At 44.2% G+C, this 23,276-nt stretch overlaps 3 protein-coding genes across 5 annotated transcripts; 2 read left to right on the top strand and 1 right to left on the bottom strand.

Moving 5' to 3' along the window:
* Positions 1-1,194: 1,194 nt before the first annotated feature.
* On the top strand, positions 1,195-4,886 carry dynll2a (dynein, light chain, LC8-type 2a). 2 transcript variants are annotated; one of them, XM_035384002.1, is made up of 3 exons: positions 1,195-1,487; positions 3,775-3,925; positions 4,132-4,886. In XM_035384002.1, exons 2-3 carry the CDS (start codon positions 3,794-3,796, stop codon positions 4,267-4,269), a joined length of 270 nt encoding a protein of 89 aa, XP_035239893.1. In that variant the 5' UTR covers positions 1,195-1,487; positions 3,775-3,793; the 3' UTR covers positions 4,270-4,886. The 2 variants fall into 2 exon arrangements, with proteins under 2 accessions (XP_035239893.1, XP_035239894.1); XM_035384003.1 differs by having other exon boundaries at positions 1,244-1,389.
* Positions 4,887-6,083: 1,197 nt separating this feature from the next.
* Positions 6,084-12,011, top strand: nsrp1 (nuclear speckle splicing regulatory protein 1). Of its 2 annotated transcripts, none has more exons than XM_035385638.1 (7): positions 6,084-6,178; positions 7,400-7,481; positions 7,799-7,855; positions 7,957-8,085; positions 8,868-9,075; positions 9,745-9,847; positions 10,007-12,011. In XM_035385638.1, exons 1-7 carry the CDS (start codon positions 6,153-6,155, stop codon positions 10,968-10,970), a joined length of 1,569 nt encoding a protein of 522 aa, XP_035241529.1. In that variant the 5' UTR covers positions 6,084-6,152; the 3' UTR covers positions 10,971-12,011. The 2 variants fall into 2 exon arrangements, with proteins under 2 accessions (XP_035241529.1, XP_035241530.1); XM_035385639.1 differs by having other exon boundaries at positions 7,400-7,498.
* A 993-nt stretch (positions 12,012-13,004) lies between these two features.
* On the bottom strand, positions 13,005-21,986 carry tsr1 (TSR1 ribosome maturation factor). Its single transcript, XM_035385637.1, has 15 exons — positions 21,811-21,986; positions 20,523-20,626; positions 20,047-20,275; positions 19,187-19,321; positions 18,591-19,021; positions 18,072-18,210; positions 17,517-17,704; positions 16,737-16,957; positions 16,141-16,300; positions 15,928-16,038; positions 15,344-15,476; positions 14,710-14,826; positions 14,205-14,345; positions 13,790-13,864; positions 13,005-13,326 (listed from the first exon to the last, which is right to left on the bottom strand). The coding sequence occupies exons 1-15, from the start codon at positions 21,926-21,928 to the stop codon at positions 13,157-13,159; spliced, it is 2,472 nt and encodes an 823-aa protein (XP_035241528.1). The 5' UTR covers positions 21,929-21,986; the 3' UTR covers positions 13,005-13,156.
* Between the last annotated feature and the right edge of the window lie 1,290 nt (positions 21,987-23,276).

Genomic DNA, 23,276 nt, shown 5'->3' with positions numbered 1-23,276 from the left:
TGCAAGTTAAAGTAGTCAAGGCTTGCAATTATGGAGGATTTTTCAGCCAAGAAATAAAATTTTAATGAAAATGAAACAAGAAAATAGGTATGGAGGGTAATTTAGCCCAAAATTACAATTGAAATAGAACGTTGAAAACACTGACGGGAGCAAGACTAGTTTTAACTAGCAACTAACAATCGAAAGTGATTATTTTGATCAATCATGCAAACATTTGCTTAACTTTTTATTAGTCTTTTTGCTTTTTGTCTTTTTTTTACCCACATGTAGTACAATTGTTGATGTACTGTTGATGAAAAAAATTCATTATTTTATTGCATGCAATGACTGCTTGAAGTCTGTGACCCGTAGTCATCACCAGGTGCTGTCACTACATGATGCAGAAAAACTAGTCCAAGTTTTTGTTACTTCAGGATTAGACTATAGTAATGCTCTTTTGTCTGGATGTGCAAATTCTTCTCGCAAAGGTCTAAAATGGACTCAAAATTCTGCTGCCCGTTTTCTTACCAGAACAAGGTGACTTGACCGCATCGGTTCAGTGTTAGTGTCTCTCCACTGACTGCCAGTTAAATTCTAGATAGAGTATGGTACTACTCCTTACTTTAAATGCTTTACACATGCTAGCCCCTGTGCATCTGAATGATCTTTCTTCCTATAGTCCCTCACGAATGCTCCACTCACAGTGAGCAGGCCTCTGTGTTATTCCTAGAGTAACTATAGGTAACATAGATGGTAGAGCCTTTTCCTGTCATCATTCTTTTCTATGGACAATATGCCTGCTCATGTTTGACGCATACCATACTCCGTTGACATACTGTTGGGGGTTTCAGGTCTGGATTTCTGGAAGCTGCTTTGGACCATGACCATTGTGAAAAGTGCTATACAAATAAAATTTAATTTAATTGAATGTACTTGGAGCCCTGGCCCACTCATGCATATGCCAGTAGTGTGAATTACTAACAATGGTCTCATACTATAATCTACCTGGGCAGAATATAAATTACTTCTGCCACTGCCTTTTTGAAGTAGCAGCACATTAGGATGTCCTGAATTGTAAACAGGAATAACGACATTAAGATCGAAGCATCTACACATCACACAAAATTGGGCGTATCTACAAATGTATAACAGATGCATGCTGCACATGCAGAAGATCCACTATAAGATCTCTCAACAATCAAAAGTCAAGATGCATTATGGGACGACATAAGATGCAGACATAGAAAAGCGCATGGAAAATGCCTGCAGCACTGGAAGAGGGGGTCGCTCCGCCAATGGAAAGCGCTGTGGCGTACGGCGGCGCTCAGGGGAGGGTGTATTTTAGCTGGGCAGATGTTATATCGCCTAAGTGTAACTGATCAAAAAGCAAGTCATACAGCTAAACTACAAGTAAGCAAACTAACATTGGAACAGTAGTGATATAGCTAAAGAGCTTGTCATTTAAGTAGAAGACTAGTTTGTGGGAAAACGGTATTCAACAGCGAAAGGTGAGGGGCAGTGTTTTTCACGTTGCAAGTTTTTGGGTCAAGTAAGATAGCTAATGTTGCACGTAATGTTAGCCTTTTAGCTAGCTGTGACTTCTGCCAATATGTGAATGCATCTGAGATGTGAAATCACACTCAAGAGAAAAACTATGTACTTATATTTGTATTTCAAGGTAAATGTACCAAATCTGTGCATTGCACTCAAGTTATTTGGCTTACTAAACCATGCAGTAATGTTATAGCTGCTCTGCGAAATGGCTAACGTTCGGTACCTGAAATTAGTTAAACGTTATGTTAGACTGATATTCCACTAACTTTAGCGAGCACTACGGGCGTATACGGGTCTTTAGCCTCTGACATGGCATTTTTACTAGTTTGGTGACGTTGCATTATCGAAGTAGTCACCCACTTGGGGCAAGTAGCATGTTTATATTATTTAACTGTCAGCTAGCTAGTATAATCATCGATTAGGCTAACATTACAGCTATCTTAACGTTGGTTTACTTTCTCGGCTAGAGTAACTGAACGTGCAGCACTTGTCACACGCCCATCAAATCTGTAAGTTACAGCATGACAATGCGATGAATTTAGTGTTTCATTTCAGTCACAAGTCAAACGTCAAGGGCGCTGTTGAACTGAAGACCTTGCCACACAAATATCTGCTAACTAACATTCGCTAGCCAGAAAAGGCTCGACGCATTCTGGCCAATGCACTTTAAATTAAACACCGAAATTGAAACGTGCTACCCATTACAATATTATATGCGATCGTTTAAAAACGTAATTACAAATTAGACCCATAAATAATCAGGCGGCGGCAAGTAATTTATTGCTTGCGCCTTAGTGTGCGCATGTCCCGAGGGCGGGGCTTCAGTTCATTGGAAGCGACGGATATTTTTCATAAATAAAGTCAAACATCGCAGTTCGTCGGTGCGCTGCACTGTATTTGATTGGGAGTGAATTGAATGACGTTACTGAGATGCTGACTATTTGCAACGACTCATTATTTGAAGTGTTTATATTATTATTATTATTATTATTATTATTATTATTATTATTATGGATAAACAGTTAACACGTGTGCCTGTAGTGCCTACTACTACTCCCAGTTATTTTATCAAATGAAACACATTCTAATTTCTCCCATAAAATATTCTTAAATTCTTCAGTCTTAAATTTTTATTTCCTACTTGCAGAACAAGCTAGGCTGTTAAGTTTTAGTGAAATTAATTTACCAGGTTTCCACACACTTCAGTAATCTGTTTAAATATCGAATTATTTCTCTATATTTCAAACCCAGATTTAACTGTTACTGATATCCCTGAAGATCATTTAAGTGAGGAAATGCGAATGTCCTGACACAGATCCTTTGGGGAACCCTTCCCAACGTACCTTGCTCTGATATGATCCCTCCGTGTGTTACTTAGCAAATACCATTATTATTATATAGCAAAGCTCTTTATTTAAAAGATATTACATCCTGCTTAATGGTCTGTTTCTGCTACAATATTAAAATGATGCTTACAATTAAATTTTGCATCTTGGGAAATTTCCACTCCAATGACCTTATCACCTTTTTGACCTTAGTTTGCATATAAAGAGTGTTGTACTTCAGTTCTCTCAATGTTTTTTTCGCTTCTTTCATCTCGGGCTCTCATTTCAGGCTCTCATAAATATACGGTCATCCTCTGTGGAGGCTAAATAAACATTGGGGAATGGTGTAAATAGACATCAGACTTGTTGTATTGCTGTTGGGTTTTTCTTGTCTTTTTGCATATTTAGATATCAGGTATTGTACTTGGTTTCACCAGAAGAAGAAAAGCAAAAGGCAAATTTATTTGAAGCAACAATGGCACCAATGCAGTTGTTTCTGGAGTTCATTTTGTCCTATTTCGTGGGGCCCTTTACAGGAAAGGATGGTATATTGGAGTGGGACATTTTATAATCCTACTGTCCAAACCCTTGCATTGAAGATCTTCCCTCACAATATTGTTTCAGCCGATCCTTCACTGAAACTGACAATGCAGAGTGAAAGAATGAACAGATTTGTGTGTGCAGAAATTCTTTTGCATTCATGTTTTTGTGATTGAGTTTGACTGCTTGGTCGAAGGGTCAAAGACCTGATCAGTACTAACTGTTTTTCTTCAGTGTCAGGCTTTCATCCTCAAGAGTGCGATTCAAAAAGGGGAGCACCTGCTCTCTTGATCTGTGTATGCAAGTAGCATTTGTTTGTGTTTCTTTGAAATTGTTGGCTCTCAGTTGATATTCCAATTCTGCCCCTTGTCCACAGCTCCAGTTGCGCGCACATCATGGCTGACAGGAAGGCTGTGATAAAGAATGCTGACATGTCTGAGGACATGCAGCAGGATGCGGTGGACTGTGCCACGCAGGCCATGGAGAAGTACAACATTGAGAAGGACATTGCTGCCTACATCAAGAAGGTAATGGTACTATGAAGTTTTGCTTTATGAAGCTTGGGCTGGGAAGCTTTAGTCTTGTAGGATTAATATATTTAAAGAAGCCACCGTTGTGGCTGTCTTGTAAATGTGCTGTTGCTCTAATTGTCCAAAAGTCCAGCAGATGTATGAATTCAGAACTGTTTTGTGAATGGCTGGAACTAACCAGGAAATTGTTGTTGTTCTTGTAGGAGTTTGACAAGAAGTACAACCCCACGTGGCATTGCATTGTGGGCAGGAACTTTGGCAGCTACGTTACTCACGAGACGAAGCATTTCATCTACTTCTACCTTGGGCAGGTGGCAATCCTCCTCTTCAAGTCTGGCTGAGCCAGGAGAAGCTGCAGAGCCTCCAAGGCTGAACTGTGATGCACTGGTGGTTGAAGCCACACCTCCTCATTCACATTTAAACAAATAAGTACAAAGAAGAAAAAAAAGGAAAATCATGATACAAACTGGCTTTGCTGACTGCATGCACAATATTAAATGTGTGTGTGTGTGTTGCAGTAAAATAATTTTTCTTTGGTTGCCTTGAAAAAGTAAACATCAGGGTTTTTGTTCATGCTTTTTTATTGCACTGAAGTGATGAATGCTTTGATAGTGGCCTTTAATTATAAATAATGGCTTGACACTAAATTTAAACTGAATATGGCAGGATATCTAATTTATATGCAAAGAGTAACCCACTACATTTTGGTTTGGAGAGGATTTGATGTCTAATTCCCGTGACACTAGTGCTACAACTTTAAAAACATTAAACTGCTGTGGTGTCTTGAACTCTTTGTCTTGCTATGATTCATGTCTTGTATTTCTGTAACATTTTCTTAATGAGTAAGATTGCCACACAAGTGATTGAAAATGAGACAGAAAACTTGTGTGACAAAATGTTCATGTTCTATTGACTGTTTTTTCTGTTGAAAACACATAAAGCTTTCTCATTTTTAGTACCCTGTGCTTGCCTGTTTGCCTACCACTGGCATGTGAAATTAAATTACACAAAGTTTCAATGCATATTTAATGAAATCGCAAGGTATGACGTGATGTAGTATTTTCTTTTGCAAACTGCATGCAGTAAAAATTATTTCCCTTGACAATTCATGCTGCTGAGCAAAGGCTCAGTGTTACCTTGGTGTTTGGCAGGTGGGACTGTTAGAAACTGGATCTGTGAAAAGAAAATGTACAGGAATTGGAATGTTGGAAAGTTTATGGTTTACAGTTTTGTCATGGATACTTGATTATAAATTCAGTTCTCAGATCTTTATTTTTTGAGACAGATGTTGGTTTGGTACTTAATAAAATTAAAAGCATTTCAGCTCCTGTCAGTTTACTGAGGGCCATTTACATGTCAGTATTTCACATTTATTAGAAGACATGATTAAGCACAAAGCCATTTTTAAGTAGGTAACTGTGTGTTAACCATGGGTAATGTCATGTGTCTTCTACAACTGGAGATTGAAAACTGCCATTTAGTCCTTTAGTAGCAGGATGGCAGTGCTATCTATTGGGTTATTCCAACGCTGATCTACCAGTGTCCCACATCTGATTTGATTTGAGCAAGTGGAATCAACTGAGCGGATTGCACTAAAACCTTTTCTGAACAATTCTTTTATCTTAACCGGTCCGTTCTGTAGGCAGCAGAATAGTCTGCTGTAAGGCCAGAGAACATATTGGTGGCAAAATAATGGACTGTTTTACCATTGGTCGGTAATACAATTAGGCTAATTTGGCTAAATGTTGCCAAAGCAAGATTATACCTTTAGCCAAGTAGCTGATTGGCTAATCAGTAATCACCGTAGCAATATTAGCTATATCAAGCATGTGGTCTGCATTTCAGCAGTTATCATTCAGGTATACCTGTAGCCACCTGAGTTCAGCAGAGACATGGGTCTATACATGGTCCTTATTTCTCAGGACAATAATTGATATTCTTGTTTTTTTACACTCATGCCCATGGCATACCCCACGGGTTACTTCTGACATTTTTTGCAGAAGACAAGGTGGAGTACGATAGCGTAAGACTATCACACTGAACTGTTTTGTGGGCGGGCTACCGTACAAGGGGACTAGGATTTGCAGCACTGGGCCATCCAACAAAATGTTTCATACGTGGCCCCAGTCCCCTCGTGGCTGTACTCCGCACTCCACAACTCTAGGTGGCAGAATGCACATTTTGAGCAGACGTTTATCAGAAATTGAACCCGTAGAAGAAGGCGATGAAAATGGCGGCTCCTGGCAAACAGTGAGTAACTATGGGCACTTGTTATGTGGCAAGCATTTTGAATAAAATTTTCTGAAACCGTAATCTTAAAAACGGTTCGGTTTAAATGGCAGTGCGCAATTTGTTTTTGTTGACGTTACACATTTATTTCTAGAAGTCTGTTCTCCCTTCAAACTCAGCCAACTCGCTAGCTAGCTAGCTATGTTATTCAGCAATCGTTAATTACGTGAGGTTAATTTAATGATGACAGTTCGCTACAGCTTGGTAACTAGCCATACACTACTGCTTTAGCTGGCTTTATCATTTTACAAACAAAAGCGGTGAGTGAAAATGAGAGCTGGCTAATTACTTGAAATGCCGCTATAGCAACCAATATGTCAGTATTTCCTTGTGTGTTCGGATATAACTATTGCTTTTAAATCCATGTAAAGTAAAGGTAGAAATAGAGTAGAGCTCAGTTGAACTTGAGACCGCGAGTTATGTGTCCAATTCATATGCATTAATAAAAATTAATTAATACTCAATATTATATTTTACTTAACTTTTAAAATGTGTCTAGTTTGTTCAGGTAACTTTGCATATTATTCATATGCAGGGGTGTGGTGCTCAGTTGTCCACCTACACAGAATTCTGATTCTTACCACCTTATTTTCTATACTTTTCCTGCGTCCAGTTCCACAATAATTCGTTCTCCCTCGTGTACAACCACAAAAATCAGTTCTGACCTATTTCAACCAGTAACAACATCTGTTTTTAGTAGCCAATTGCAGAGCACAAACCTGACTCTATTTCAGCCCATTGAACACGTTCAGGAAAAGTTTTTTCCCCCGTTACTTTCCTGTTTTATCGTTTCTACAGCCAAAAAGCCACATTGCTGAAATGCATGTATCATTTCAGAGGCACATTTTTACATCATATTGATTTTTGGCTCAGATAGTAGATGTATAAAAGCCAAGTTAAAATCTGTATTCTTGCACTTAAAATGCATTGATGTAGCCTGCCAGGAAGCCATGTATGAGCTCACTCGCTGTACAGAATTTCATTAAAACAATCGACTGGGTGGCTTGTTAGATTCTGGCAGTTTACTTACAATGAAACTACAGATGTGTAGAGCTGTCATAATATAGGTCAAGTAAGAATGCTGTGGTGCTTTCGTTTAACTTTCCTGCCTTTTTTGTTTTGTCTGCTCTTACTGGCACTTTAAACAAAACAAAACAAAAATTTTTTGAATACTTTTTCCAGGTATGGATTGATATTTCCTTCAAAGGCCAAAGCAGCTACCCTGCAGAGGCCCTCTGTGTTTGACGATGACTCGGATGAGGAGGTATGAGCAGTGGTCAGGTGATCATATTATTGAAAACCAGCAGCTTGTGGGTGCAGCGGGGCTGGTCTGCCTCCTCCTTTGGACAGCCATTCTAAATTCGGCTGTAGCTTTATTTTTGGCACAATGACTGACTGCAGATAAGTGTTGCACCATTAATAAGTGCTACTAGCTTGCACAACACGTGTAATACCTGCCTCAGTAACTAATCTAATGAACAGACTACACACATACAGCCTGTGCTGCTGTGCATGTGTGCGTGCGTGTGTGTGTGCATGTGTGCTTTTTCACGTGCAGTGTTTTTTCCCCTCTTTTCTCAGGTATCAGTCGGGGAAAGTTTGCAGAAGGAAGCGGTGAAGAAGAAGATGATGAAGCAGGTGATATGGGGTGGGATGGAGGGAGAGAGGGGAAAATGCAGTTTTCTGTAAATAGACTGCAGTGTGTAAACGGCTGTCCTGTGAATCCTGGTTTACCTCAGACCCGCCTGGAAATGCAGAAGGCATTGGAGCAGGACAGCACCGTGTACGAGTATGACAGTGTTTATGATGACATCCAGAAGAAGAAGGAGGAGAGCGGCAAGCAGCTGCTGAGCGCCGAAAACAAGAAGGTAGAGCAGAGGGGAGCCAGAGAGGGGCTGGTAGAGTGGACCCAGAGAGGGGTTGGTAGAGCAGAGGGAAGCCAGAGAGGGGCTGGTAGAGCAGAGGGGACCCTGAGAGGGGCTGGTAGAGCAGAGGGGACCCAGAGAGGGGTTGGTAGAGCAGAGGGAAGCCAGAGAGGGGCTGGTAGAGCAGAGGGGACCCTGAGAGGGGCTGGTAGAGCAGAGGCAAACCAGAGAGGGGCCGGTAGAGCGAAGAGGACCCAGAGAGGGGCTGGTAGAGCAGAGGGGACCCATAGAGGGGCTGGTAGAGCAGAGGGGACCCATAGAGGGGCTGGTAGAGCAGAGGGGACCCATAGAGGGGCTGGTAGAGCAGAGGGGACCCATAGAGGGGCTGGTAGAGCAGAGGGGAGCCAGAGAGGGGCTGGTAGAGCAGAGGGGACCCATAGAGGGGCTGGTAGAGCAGAGGGGACCCATAGAGGGGCCGGTAGAGCGGAATCATACTTATCAGTTATTACAAGGGTGTCCATGTAATATTAGTTGGTACATTCATAGACAAATTTTGAGTGGATATAGGTGTATGTTTACCTACAGTATTTTGAATGTAAACATAATGGAAATGTCAGTTATTTAGCAGAACGTACAGAAATACTCAAATTATTGTAAAACAGTCATCTGTGTAATGATCATTGACTGATGGAATGTATTTTGACACATTTTATTCTCAAACTGTGACGGTCTGACTTGCTGCATTTGTTCTTGCGTATGCTCCTGTGCGTGGCTCCCGTCTGCAGCCCAAGTACATCGCTCAGCTAATGCATGCGGTAGAGGAGAGGAAGAAAGAACAGGAGCGGAGGGATGAGAGGAAGATACAGAAAGAGAGAGAGATGGAGGGAGAGGAGTTCAAGGACAAAGAGGCCTTTGTGACCTCGGCCTACAGACAGAAGCTTCTGGAAAGACAAGAGGAGGAGGAGAGGCTGAAGCGAGAGGCGGCTGCGGAAGGTGAGGGGATCAGCATGGGGCTCCGCCATCTGATTGGTCGTTTTAACGATGTCATCCTGTTACGCTTTTTTTCAAAATAACTGGTCTGTATGGTGGGATGTCTCGTTCTTACAGTAAAGAAAATTATTGAACCAGAGGTTTTGGAACAACAAGCTCAAACAACAGGGCAATCAAAATTTAATTTGGAAACCTGTGCGTAACCTGTTATACTGTGATTTTGACTGTTACAAGTGTGTGCTTTTACAAATATCTAATGAGCATGCTCACTGTAAAAAAAAAACAAAAAAAAAAACATCAGGGTCTTTGAAAATGTATTTGGTTGTCAGGGACAGGTGGAATGTGGAAAATTAGAAAGACTTTAAATGGAAATGTCTGGGGACTGTGCTGTCATGTAGGAAATGTCATCAGCACCCACACCCTCCACCACTAGATGCAGTAGATACTGATGTACATAATGATGAAAACAAATCATTCCACATGTGTAGGCGAATCATTTACCTACAGTCTAGATTATCCAGCACTGTGTCAAGCCTGGACATGAACATTCCAAGGGTCTCCGTCTCTATTACATGACCTGGTGTGCATGTGTGCATAATAAGGCAGTGTGTGTGTGCGTGTGTGTGTTTGCATGCATGCGCTCTTTGTTTTAATGGTCTGTGGGTTTCACAGCTGCAATGGATGTGAAGAAGCAGAAGGATCTGAGTGGGTTCTACAGACACCTGCTGAGACAGACAGTGGGAGAGGACAGACCAGCGGAGCCATCCAGAGCCGGGTGAGCAGGAGGAGGAGCATTGTGCTGTCATGCAGATAGATGTAGCACAGACCCTCTGGTGTTTTACATACACATACAGCTGGCCTATCCAGGAGTCTGCGTCACTGCTGATGCATTCCTGGGATCTAACCGTGACCGTCTGCCTGTGCGTCTGTACAGAGAGCCAGCCGCTGAGGGCGCACGGACGTCCCCCGGGGCGTCGCCGCCCGCCCACGACGCAGACGCAGACACGCCCTCTCACGGCGACGGTAGGCTGGAGTCGGATCGGCAGCCGGCGTCCCGGAGCTCCCACTCCAAACGGCAGTACAGACACCACTCCCCCTCCTCAGACGAGGAGGAGCAGGAGGCGCAGGAGAGCGGGGACCGAGAGAGGAGCCGCAAGGACAAAGGAGAGGAAGGTGGACACCGCGGACGGAAAGATGAGAAAGAACGGAGGCCGGAGGAGTATGAGGAGGACCGGAACAGAGGGAGGTGGAAGAGAGAGGAGAGGCATGGACAGAAGGACAGGAGAGAAGAGGAGAAACAGAGAGAGAGGAACCAAGGGAGGGAGAGAGATGGAGAGAGAGACCGGCATAGAGAGAGAGACCGGGAGAGGGACCGTGAGAGAGACAGAGACAGAGGGAGGGATAGAGACAGAGACAGAAATAATGACAGAAACAGAGACCATGAGAGAGACAGAGAGAGGGATAGAGACAGAGACCATGAGAGAGATGGAGACAGAGAGAGGGAGAGAGACAGAAATAATGACAGAGACAAGGACAGAGATGCGGAGAAAGAACGGAGGGGAAGAGAGAAAGATGGAAAAAGAGACCGAGAGAGGGAGAAGGGGAAGGAGGAGGAGAGACAGGAGGACAGGATAGCGGAGGCTGAAGAGCAGCCGGAGGCTGAAGAGCAGCCGGGGGCTGAAGAGCAGCCGGGGGCTGAAGAGCAGCCGGGGGCTGGGGAGCAGCCGGGGGCTGGGGAGCAGAGCCAGGCCGGCGCTGAGGACGGTCCGGCCACTGAGCCCAGCAAGTTCGCCAAGCGCAGCAGCGACGAGACCGTGCGCTCGGCCAGAGAGCGCTTCCTGTCCCGGCAAATCGCCCGCTCTGCGGCCAAGACCTACATCGAGAAGGAGGAGGACTGATTTGTGCCCTTACCCGCACAAACTTTAACACTCGCACCAGTGGGGTTTGCAGTACTGTACATACACTGTGCATGTACTGTACATTTCTTTACGAACGTTTCTTACACGTGGGTACATCTCCAATAATGCGTTGGTTTGATCTCATGGAATAATATAAAATAAAGTTGGGGATTCTAACTTCCTTGTATGTGCATCTGTGTTAAAAATGCATTTTTAAGCTAACTTGAGAAGACAGGGCTCATCCTGTTAAAGCACTGTTCCAGTGTGTGTTTGGGCTGTGTGGTCTGGTGTCTGTTAAGGCACTGTTCTAGTGTGTGGATGAAACCCCACAGTCTAGTGTCTGTGTTAGGCACTGTTGTAGTCCATGGATGGGCCCTATGACCTTGTATTGAATCAGGACCATACCAGTGCCCACTGGCCAGCAGCACCGCAAGCCGACAGTTAGCTCTAGCATTGCCCCGTGAATGGAGGTCTTCAGCTGCTGTCTCATTGGATACCAGTGGCTGTGGGGTTTTCCTCGCCTTGGATACTGATGCTGTGGGGTTCTACTCTCCTTGGATACCAATGGATGTGGGGTTCTCTTCTTGGGGACCGAAGGCTATGGGGTTTTCCTCCTTGGACAACAAAGGCTATGGGGTTCTCACGGATACTGATGGCTCAGAGGCTTCCCTTCATTTGTAAACATTGGTGTGTACCAGTTGTCTTTGTCAAAGACACAGGAATATCTGTGGCTACCATTTTGTTCATTAGGGGTTAAACAAACTTTTAGTTGTATCCCTCATAGCAGTAAAATAAATTCTGATTAGTGCAGCCCTGTTCCTCGACCATTTGCTGTCTGCTGTACACTGGCTCTGTCCCTGTCCTCAACTATATTATCAGTAACATGACTTGGTGTGTAAGCATCATGCAAGAAGTGCGTCTTTTCATCCAGTAATATTTTAACTAGGTGTGTGACTTCTAATGTTAACAAAAATGCTGAAGGAAAATCTCTGAACAATTTTTCTTTTTAAAGCAGTAACATTAAAATAATTTATGAACATTTTCTTTTACAGTATAACTTTACATTTTTGTATTTTGGTAAGTCACATGACTCGCATTGAGTGTGATTGGGTGTTTTAGTCATTAATAAATGGTGTATTTTGACTGTGACTGCGCAAAGCAATACAGAGTGAACAGCCTTTCAGCAAGCGCCAGCTCACTGTGCTTCTGAAACTTTGACCTGACGTTTTGTTTCTGAGGCTGCGACAGCATTTTAAAGTGATAAATACTTGTATTCAACCATCAGTGACTATCTCAGTGGTACACCAGCGCCTCCTCTCGTTGACCAGATACCTGCAGTCTGCCTGCACAAGCTGTATGCAATGGTTGGTTGCCATCCAACATGACCCAGTTCCCTTTGCAAATTGTTATTCCATAGGCTTATTTCATTGCCTCAGTCAGGGGATCCCCTGTATAACCCAGGCATACATGACCCCATTTTGAGGGCTGAAACTTGTTCTCTGGACTTGTGGCTTTAAGCCCTCATTGTCCAAGTCAGTGAGGGCTTAAAGCTGTCCCATCGTCAAAACAGCTTTTTTATCAGACTATAGTCCAAATTGAAATTACACATTTTCATTTAAACAGTCCGTGGGGCCAGCCTGTATACACAGAGCAGGCCCATTCACTCAGTCACACAGGCTCACTGAAGTCACACACTGGCAGGCCCATTCACTCAGTCACACAGGCTCACTGAAGTCACACACTGGCAGGCCCATTCACTCAGTCACACAGGCTCACTGAAGTCACACACTGGCAGGCCCATTCACTCAGTCATACACTGGCAGGCCCATTCACTCAGTCACACACTGACAGGCCCATTCACTCAGTCACACAGGCTCACTCACTCAGTCACACACTGGCAGGCCCATTCACTTAGTCACACAGACTCACTGAAGTCACACACTGGCAGGCCCACTGACTCAGTCACACACTGGCAGGCCCATTCACTTAGTCCCACAGGACTTTTCCTAGGTGGGAAACAAGTGAGAGAAGACATGACATACGGAAACATTTTAATTAAAATGACAGCACTTTCCTCCGTTAGCAGGAAATGCAGTTACTCCTCACTTCTTCGCTTACATTACAGTTTCCCCCCCTGCTCAAAAGTCCATCTCCCCTTCAGGGTAAACACACACTACCCCTCTCGTCTACTCCATTTTGGATTCCTCCATCTTCTCACCCCCCTCTCTGACAGAGGGCAGGGGTACATAGGGATCATACGTCCAGCGGGGAAAAACTCTCTTGTACAGGTTCATCAACACGGTGTCCTGAGAGCCAAGCTGATTTTCAAATACACACTTCATGTGACCGTGTGTACCTGCAAGGCACAAGCATAAATGAACAATCACACATCATAAAGTTTGGTATGTTAATGCATAAAGACCAGGGAGTTTTCTGTTAATGTTCAAGTGCATTAAAACTATTTTATTTACAAAATCAATGAATAATTGTGATAAATAATGAAGATGTTTGCACATGTACATACAAATGTTCCCATCTCCTATGAAAGGTAGCCTTCCCTTTTAAAAAACTCAAAAATGCACAGAGCTGTAATTGAGTCTCATTTGCTTCCCCTTCAAAATTGCAACATTTTTTAAAATTTGGATTTAAAAAGGCCTCAGCCTTTGTAAACACCACCTCTCTGGCTCCAAATCCCCCACCTTTTTTTGGTTGTCAAGCTCTTATAATTTGGCCCTGTGCATACAAAAAATAATACAAGTGTTCATGGAAAAAGCCTGTGTAGAAATATCATACTCTCATTCACTTTAAACTGTTCTTACCCAGAGCCTCCTTGATGTGGCCTCTCCTCCCCCATTTGGTGCGCAGCTCCACAGGTTTGAACCACAGGATGTCCTCTGAAAGGGAAAGGGGGAGACAGTCAGATTCTGTATCCACACGACTGCAGCAGCAGCACTGGGAGATTGCGGCTACAGCAGCAGCACTGGGAGATTGCGGCTACAGCAGCAGCACTGGGAGATTGCGGCTACAGCAGCAGCACTGGGAGATTGCGGCTACAGCAGCAGCACTGGGAGATTGCGGCTGCAGCAGCAGCACTGGGAGATTGCGGCTGCAGCAGCAGCACTGGGAGATTGCGGCTGCAGCAGCAGCACTGGGAGATTGCGGCTGCAGCAGCAGCACTGGGAGATTGCGGCTGCAGCAGCAGCACTGGGGGAATGGACGGCGCAGTCCTCTCACCCCTGTTGAAGAACATGTATCTGATGACAGCGGAGCGGCGGTTGATCTTGAATGGGTGTCCACTCAACACAATCCTCTTCAGTATCACACGCTGAGGGTTACAGCCCAGCAGGCAGCCTGTGGCCACCAGGTCCTGCGTGCCTGCAACAGCCGAACACACAGCAAGTCAACACTGGACACCGTTAGTGTCGCTGAGACACACACATTCACGCACACGTGTATGTACATCGGGTATAGCTCAGTAGTTCCCTTGTAAGCACAGTGAGTTGCAGTCAGGCCTTGTAGCAGGTTACCGAGAAAACACTGCCAATGCAACACTCAAAATAACATTATCGTTAGCTAAGAGCGAATTTGATTTTAGCTGACTAGCAATGCATTAATCTTTGGAGCCTTTGGACGAGTCGTGTTTAAATCTCAGCTTAGGTGATTACTTCTCACTTGCCACACGCACACCCACACACGCACACACACACACCATCTCCTGCAGTGCAGAGAAGCTGCTCACCTTCAGGGCTCTGTTTGAAGAGGAGCACCCCGGCTGTGGGGAAAGTGATAGGGGCGTACACAGACACCACTGTGGGGGTTCCGGCTTGCAGGAAGCGCTCCATTTTGTGCTTATCAGCTGTGGGGGGGGGGGGGTGAGTAACTCACACATTACACTCATGGAACCTGTTTACCTGTTGTGTGAACTAAATGTTGTGGTTTGCATACAATCAATGAAAAACCAGTTCATTTTTTAAATATTTATCATAAGTTGTCTGCATGACTGACACTGTTCCACAATCTGTACCAGATCATGGCCTAAGTATCATACACAGTGGTTGGTGTAAAAAGAAAAACGCAACCATGAAACATCCAAAAGAAAAAACACTTGTGGGAAGTCATACAATTTAAGGAATTTGAGGTTAATTTCTTTATTAGGACTATTAGTTTACTTAAAGCATGCATTTTAGTTGGTATACTTCAGGTAAAGCCCATAGTAAAGCTAAACTTCAGTCATGCAAACACTAATGGAGTACATGTCTGTTAAATGTAAGAAAGTGGCATAGATGGGTGTAATATGATGGAATCAGTAAAAACCGGCACCGAAACTAACATACACACTCTACGATGTTGAAAGCAGATCGCTGAACCGGTACCTGAGGTGTGCTGGGAGAAGATGGGGGAGGCCCGAAATCGGCGGAACCCACACTGGAACACCAGCTCCTGTTTGGCCTTGATGGGCTCAGTGTTGGCTGGGTGCCGCCGGACCAGCATATGCATCACAGACATCTGGAGGAAAATGACATTGGGCCCATTTATACACCATTACCAACAGTCACTCTAATATTACAGACTACACACCACTACAAATCGCCTCTCAGACATTACAGACACATTTACACACCATTACCAATCACCAGTCTTATTACAGACGCATTTATACACCATTACCAATTGTCACTCTAATATCACAGACACATTTACGCACCATTACCAATCAACAGTCTTATTACAGACGCATTTATACACCATCACCAATTGTCACTCTATTACACACCCATAAAGCTCAGATTGGGGGCGCGGAGCGTGTGCAATGTGTACAAATATGATTCCGTTAAAATCTTAGGTAGACCATACTCTTCTGCGAAGGACCCCTCTGACCAATAGCATTTTTCTAAACTGAGCCACAGAAGAACCCTAACATTCACTGTGCAAAAGTCCAGGCATTCCGTTCCAGTACCTTCTGTTCGTTGGGCAGCAGGGACACCAGGACCAGAGGCTTTCCGGCCTGAAAACTCTCCATCACGGAGGGCGGGACGTCCGCGATGTGCAGCGTCACGTACCAGCCCACCTGGGTAAAGGGCAAAGGCGAGACTTACAAACACGGAGGAGCAGACAGCGCGCAGGGCTCCACCGGGCGGGGGCCGCACAGTCGGACGCGCACAACCCTCACCATTGCCCCCTCTTCCTCCTGCGCGGCCTCGGCCAGGACGCGCCGCCGGCTGCGCTCGAAGCTCTGGAACTGGAAGATGCGCGAGTAGTCAGGGGGGAGGTTCTCCAGGGGGTCCCACGGCGAGGAGCGGAAACTCTTCAGCCCCCGATAGCGCTGGAACCTGGACTCAGAGAAGAGAGGGGTTTATGAGTGGGCCCGTCAGGGCCAGTGTCAGATACACTCTGATGTCATGTGAGACCACACAACAGACAATGTAAAATACAACCAAAAATATAAATCTATTTGACATTAATTTCTGCAGGGCAACAGATAATGCAGCATGAATGGAAAATTTTTCAGAGCTTACATCTATGTCTAAACTGCAGCCAATCAAATTACAACATTTTGCTCTCGCACTGCAAGGCAGATATTGGCCAAATGACTGGATATGAATTCAACATTACAGGAGTGCTGGCGTCTCCTCACTGATGGGTCTATGCTCTACAATAGCAGTGATGCACCTGATAATGTGCAGTAAAGCAGTGCTACACCTGTCACTATGCAATAAAGCAGTGCTACACCTGTCACTGTGCAGTAAGATCCCCAGCCACTCCTACCTGATCCTGGCAGGTGTGTCTATAGGTGTGTCCACTTCATCAGGGAACATGTCGTTGGCGCGCGCTTCGCGGTAGCGTCTCAGCTCCTCCCCCTCCTCCGCCTCGTCCATATTCTCATCGTACCGCTGCCCTGGCTGGTCACGACCAGTGGAGCTCACTTCCTCCTCTTCCTCTTCCTCTTCCTCTTCCCCAGAATCAGAGGCGCAACCAGAACCTGAATCCTGCCACAAAGAAACAACGGCTACATTCTGGACACTTTTTGGCAAATACTGAATAATTAATTAATTAATTTAATGAATCAACAGCCTATTTGTTCAGGAAATAATTATGATTACCATTTAAATCCGTTCAATGTTAGGCCCCAAAAAAAAAAAGGATATTGGGCATAATAATGCTCCATTTTCGTGGGAACAAATCGGCGTGATTTTTATCTTCCACTGAAGTCACGAACTGCACACCTCCAAAAATTAATCCGTGTGGGCTCCCAGGTGGCTCATCCTGTTAAGGTACTGTTCTATTGTCTGGATGAGCACTGCAGACTGGTATCAAATCCAGACCATGCCAGCGCTGACTGGCTAGCAGCCCCACATAGGCGACGCTCAATGGCTACCATTGCCCAGTGACAGGAGGGTTTCAGTTAGCTGGGGCTCAAGCGTTTGTATTGTTCACACACGCCCCCTGCTGGTTCATCGGGCTCCCATATGTTGAGCTGCACAGGTGTCTAATTCCCAGCCATTTGTAAAAGTTAATTTCCAGGTAAAAAGAGTATTTATAACTCACCGGAGATTCATCATCTTCCTCTTCCACCTCGTCCATCATTGTGTTATCATTATCTTCATCGTCGTCGTCGTCATCCTCACTTTCAGGATCCGTTTCACCGTTCTCCTCTCCATCATCCAGGATCCAGGCAGCCTGATAGCTCGACGTCCCTTTGGGAACCTTCATTACCTTCTTATTCTTCCTGGCCTCTGGGAGCCAAAGAGTTGAAGAGATGATGAGAGAAGCATTTCAAGAAAGTGACTTATGTTGTAAATTCACAAAAAGTGGCCGTTTAGTAGTTCAACTTTTTCGCTAAAAGATGGAATGCACATGTGGAATCAATGATAGCGCTGGTTCATCTGTGGCACGTGTGCAAAGGTTAAAAACCTAAGTTCCTGTATTTCCACTAAGTGAAAACGGAATAATAGTTTGTCTCATAGTCTGATATCTGCCAACAGAAGCCTTGTAGAGCTGGAACAATCTAGTCAAATGAACACTGGAGACAAGGATGGGAATGAGAAAGATTCATCACGGGGCGAGCCATCCCTTAAACCCAGACTGCAGGCCCAGGCTTACCTTCAGCCTCCAGCAGTTCTGTGTCAGTGGGCCAGGTCTGTTCTCCCTCCATAGGGTCCACTTCAGCCTCCGTCTGCAGGCTCTCCCTGTGAGAGGGGTCCGCTTCCATCAGGACCCGGACTGCAGCGCCATTCACGTCCTGCAGGGAGGGGAATGCAGGGAGGCACACTGTTAATGCACCTTAAAGACACACCTTTTATACACCTTAAATACATTCCTTACATATACCTTAAAGACACCTTTCACACACCTTAAAGACACGCCTTTCACACATCTTAAAGACACGCCTTTCACACACCTTAAAGACACAGGCCACTTTCTAAAGAGGAGGTTCTTTCATGTAATCCTCCATAAGGGAACTTGGAGTCTTGTCCAAATCAGTCTCAGTTTTGGATGCGAGTCCACATTTGACATCAATCTACTCCCCGCCATTCAAAAATTCAAAAATCTGTTTCGCTCACGTATACGTCATATCACAAATATGTTCTGTTCAAACTTCCGTTTCACATAATGACTCACCTGCATCTCCATGTCACCTTTCTCACGCTTGGGTTGGGTTGAAAAGAGGAGGGGCAGAGGGTCAGGAGGGGCATCAACCCGGCTGAGCTGAAAGTCGCCGTGTCCGACGATGTGCACCAGCCTGTTGACCTGCAGGGGACGCCCCCGCACGTAGCCCGAGACGCACAGGGTCCCTGTTCCCGTGGCAGAGTCGGCGGGGTGAGGGGTGTAGGATGCATGCTGGGCCAGCAGGTGTGAGCGGTGAGAGCGGAAGCCCAGCCTCTTCTGCTTCTGCACACCCAGGTGCCTGAGCAGCAGGGTGGCCTCCTCCTCCGTGTCCAGGGGAAAGAGCTTCGCCCCGGGGAAGCGTGTCTCAGCCACCCGCTGCAGCGCCCGCTTGCACTCCACCTGCTTTTTGACCGGCAGCGCCGACACTCCCTGGCAAACCAGCACTGGGGAGGGGAAACAGGAATCGGCTGAGGCTGAATTTACTGCCGCGCAAACACAATATCTGCAGGGATAACTATCAACAAACATTTCTCTGCGATTATTCTCATGTCAGTTTACACGTAACAGACGTGTGTGTGTTTGTATGTGTGTATCAGTCAGAATCTCACCATGGCTGGGCAATCCCTGTGCAAAGAGGCAGGACAGGCAGTAATCTCCATAGCTGTCCCACCCAACTGTGTAGTCCAGCACAAACAGCAGGCTATCAGCCACCTTGGCCAAGTCCAGTAGGGAATGAAGGTCCACTTAGGATGGAAAACAAACAGAAATGAGTGACAATGAGGAAATAAATACACACTCTAAAAAAGGTCAAATATCACATTAAATAAGCTGGAATGAAAACTCACATACTTCTGCTATAAAACAAGAGTAATATTTTTATTCAATGATGATGGTTAATATTTAGAGCCACAGAAAATGACCTGATGAAGATCTATTGGTCAAAATGTTAACCGTCATGGTTGAATAAAGTATTAATCTTGTTCCAGACCAGAAGTGTGCAAGTTTCCATTCTGGATAAAATATTAGTGACCTCACAACCATAGAGTATCTCAGCATCAGTGTGTGTGCGTACCACAAAACACTCCTAAAAACTCAAAGTGCAAAATCTATCATAAAAACAAACATGTCTGAGCTTTGCACTATATGGAAAACTACTTGTTTTTTGTCTTGTTTTAAATCTGTGCCAACCAAACCAAACGTCTGTCAAGCATTTGCCACCACAGACATATGCGTTTTTACGACAGGCTAATAATAGAGACTTAAGCTTGAGATGAGTTTAGAGGGTAGATGTTCCTCTTTGTTGATGAAATCTGAACATTCTCTTAAAAGTCTAATGGCGGGTGGCAAGAGTCAGTGTGTCTGTGAAATTAACCACACATGAGAGGCCTTGCCTCCACCCCTTCAGGCCTACAGACCGATTCCTGTCTGGTTATAGACAAGTGTAAAAATGTGTTAGTCAGAAAGTTACCTCTGCCAGGGTTGACGAAGATGAACCTCTGTTTAAAGCGGGGAATAACCAGGCCGAAGCTGTCTGGGACCCCAGTCACACCGGCTTTCTCTTGCACAAGCCCCCCCGCTCGTTCTCCCCTGAGCAGATGTGCAACGGCTTCTGCGTTGAGTCCGTCGTGCAGGGCCACCACTACCACCAGGTGGGGGGGTCCATCTCTGCTGCCCAGGCTGCGCTTCTGCGTCAGCACCTGGCAACCAGGAGGGAACAGGGGTCAGATATGAGCAGCCCAGACAGGGATCGGCCTCAAGTACCAGAACAGAAATCAGAAAATAGTGCCACAGAGATCTTGTCTGTTGCCACAGAGTACAACAGACAGGAATCCAATACTAATAACACAAACAGAGATCAGCCACAGCCACGAACACAGACACAAAATCACAGGTTAAATACACGCACCCTCAGAGGTCAAACACACGCAATGCATCCTTGCTCACCGAATCTCTCTTGTTGCGCCGCAGCTGACTGGCTTTGTGCCGCCGGTCGATCTTCTTCTGCTCCCGCCTCTGCTTCTTGGTGAGGCCCATCACTGACACGCGACCTAGCGGGGCATACAGCACTGAGCTAATGCACAGGGCACTCTGGACCACATTACCGCAGTACACCACAGACCCAAATCTGAAGTTTATTCTTGACTGTTATAGGAGATTGGCTCACTTCGTAAACATGCGGGTAGAAAAACAAATGGGTGGGAAGAGATGTTAAGAAAAAGACAAGAAAACAATACTTTTATAGAACACTTGCCACCTTACATCTCTAAAACTATGGCTCAAGTCAATAGTCAATAATTTGGAGAAACGCTGAAAATGTACCTAAAATGAACATGGAATCTTAAACATAGAATCTTAAATTTGCATATTCAATGCAGTGGTTTAAAGACGCCCACGAGAAAGCTCTGAAAAAAGCAAGAGAAGAACCATAACAAAACAAAGACAGCACTCAGAAACATTTTTACTACACACGCACTGAACGACTACAAACTTGACACATTTTACAAAGCATCCCAGATCTAGTGGCAGAAAGACCCTCCACAAGTGCATACATGTAGCTGAGGCGCTAATCGTAGGCAAACAGGTATAGGGCACAAACTGACAGGGCTGCTGAGTGGCTCGCATACAGCTGTTGTAATCATGTAAACTAAAATGTCAGTTATTTATATACCAATACAAAAGGTGAAAAGTTTTTCCTTCCAAACTTTCACAGTTGCACGTTGTGATTACGTCACCGCACCCACATATCATTATACAGATTGTTTTTTTTAGGATGACACAAGCATTGCCAGCAAAGTCGCTCTTACATGCAGTCCACTCACTCTGTCAACCGACAGTTCAGGAAGATGTACATATGCTTCATGATGTGATAACAGGGAACTTTAGCACGATAAGCTACCTTTTTACTTTTTTAAAAGTAACTATGCAAGCAGTGAGTTATCGATACAAAGAAACTGAAACATGGCGGAGGTAGTAATACATACTACTAAACTCAAACCAAACCGAGTAATGGAGAGGCTTGAACACAAATTCTAATTAAATAGTCTACACGTTTAACAATTATACTGTAAGTACGTCATAGTGTAAATCACAGACTAAGACTTCTCACGCAGGCTAATTTAGGTAGCAATAGCTAACGTAGTTAACCACGTGTCCCGTACGCAACACAAATTCAGTTCGCCAATCCACTATTCTCCAGATCGTCAACCACTTCACTAATTACGACGGAATTTACCTTTATTCTCTCGCTCAATTTCTCCCTTTGTCCGGTGTTTGCCATGCTTGTGTAGCTTGTTTTTCTGTTTGTAAATCCCTGCCCGGTGTGTTCGCTGTTGCTCCCCGTCACCAGCCATTTTTGACAAACATGCTACAAGTACTGCAGAAGCAGGAGGGGTTTAAAACGAGGCCACTACATTAAACGTAATCCGCGTTCACTGCGCATGTCTCTGAATTATGCCGAGGTAGAGCTTTTATAACTTGAGAAACACCGAGACTTACAAATCTTAGGATATATAAGGATATATAATATATATAATAATTAATATAAGGATATGAATAATATTAACATTCAAATTAAAGAATTCCATTAATGTGTATTTTGTATTATTAAATACCCTGTGTGATCACCTTTGTCTTAAATTTAAAGGGACCCACTTGAAATCAAACTCAGAATGTAGATTGGTAAGAATCACTATTTTGGTTATGATTTCAAAATTGCTTTGTGGTCATTTACTTTGAAAGAAAGAAACCAACTCTCACAATGAAATGTTATGAGAATTATGAAAATTATAGTTCCAAATGAACTTTGTGTTAATGCGTTACTTTTACATTGTTCAACAGGCTCTTCAATAAGTGGGTGTTCTAACAAACAATTAATTCAAAAGAACTATTCACAATTCCCCATTATCCGCCTTTTAAAAGCTATATGAAAAAATTACTATATGAAAAAACGTGGATGCAGCATGTTAAAATCATTTTCTCATGAAACACAGGTCTTAACATTTTTTTCCCCTTGCACACCTCAGAACTGTCTCTGCAAACGAAAAACTGTGGCATTAACAAATGATAAATATCAAACCATAACCATCCTTCTATGAGGGGAAGACTGTTAAGTACCTCAAATCCTGAGGGTAGGTTCAAGTCCAAGAATGGTTCAAGCACTTGTTAAATTTTGTTAAAATGGGGAATTTTGTTAAAATGGGGCATAAAACCATTAACCTTTGTGTGCAACAACAGTGTTTGAGACCTATTCTTCAGTAAGCTTCACCCTTGGCTTCTCTAACAGAACTGAAGTGTCTGGCCTTCAGTACTGAGGTTTCAGGTTCACGTACATTGAATTGTGTTCAATTTCTTTTCTCAAGCTGTAAATTAAATGGATATAAATCCAGTTAAAAACATGAGAAAATGTCTTTCATATCCTTATTTTTTGTTTTGTACCCCTCCTTAGCCCCTGTAATTACAGCTTCCAGTCTTATCTGCAATTGTAGTTGTAGGTGTTTTATACACTGAGGTAAATCAACTGAGAAAGTGAAGAGATACTGCCATTACGTTGTTGAATTTGGCTTAGGTATAAAAATCTATGAAGCATTTGTTTGCACCATCTTGCTGCTGGTGATCATAGGGACCATATATGGCAGTCTAAGATTATGCATGTCGCTGTTTAAGAACTTTGATTGGTTAGGATATTACAGTACACGTCAA

The sequence above is a fragment of the Anguilla anguilla genome, chromosome 12, assembly GCF_013347855.1.
Source record: "Anguilla anguilla isolate fAngAng1 chromosome 12, fAngAng1.pri, whole genome shotgun sequence".
NCBI classification, from domain to species: Eukaryota; Metazoa; Chordata; class Actinopteri; order Anguilliformes; family Anguillidae; genus Anguilla; species Anguilla anguilla.
The sequence above is the reverse complement of the archived record's forward strand: the minus strand, read 5'-3'. Positions and strand labels throughout refer to the sequence as shown.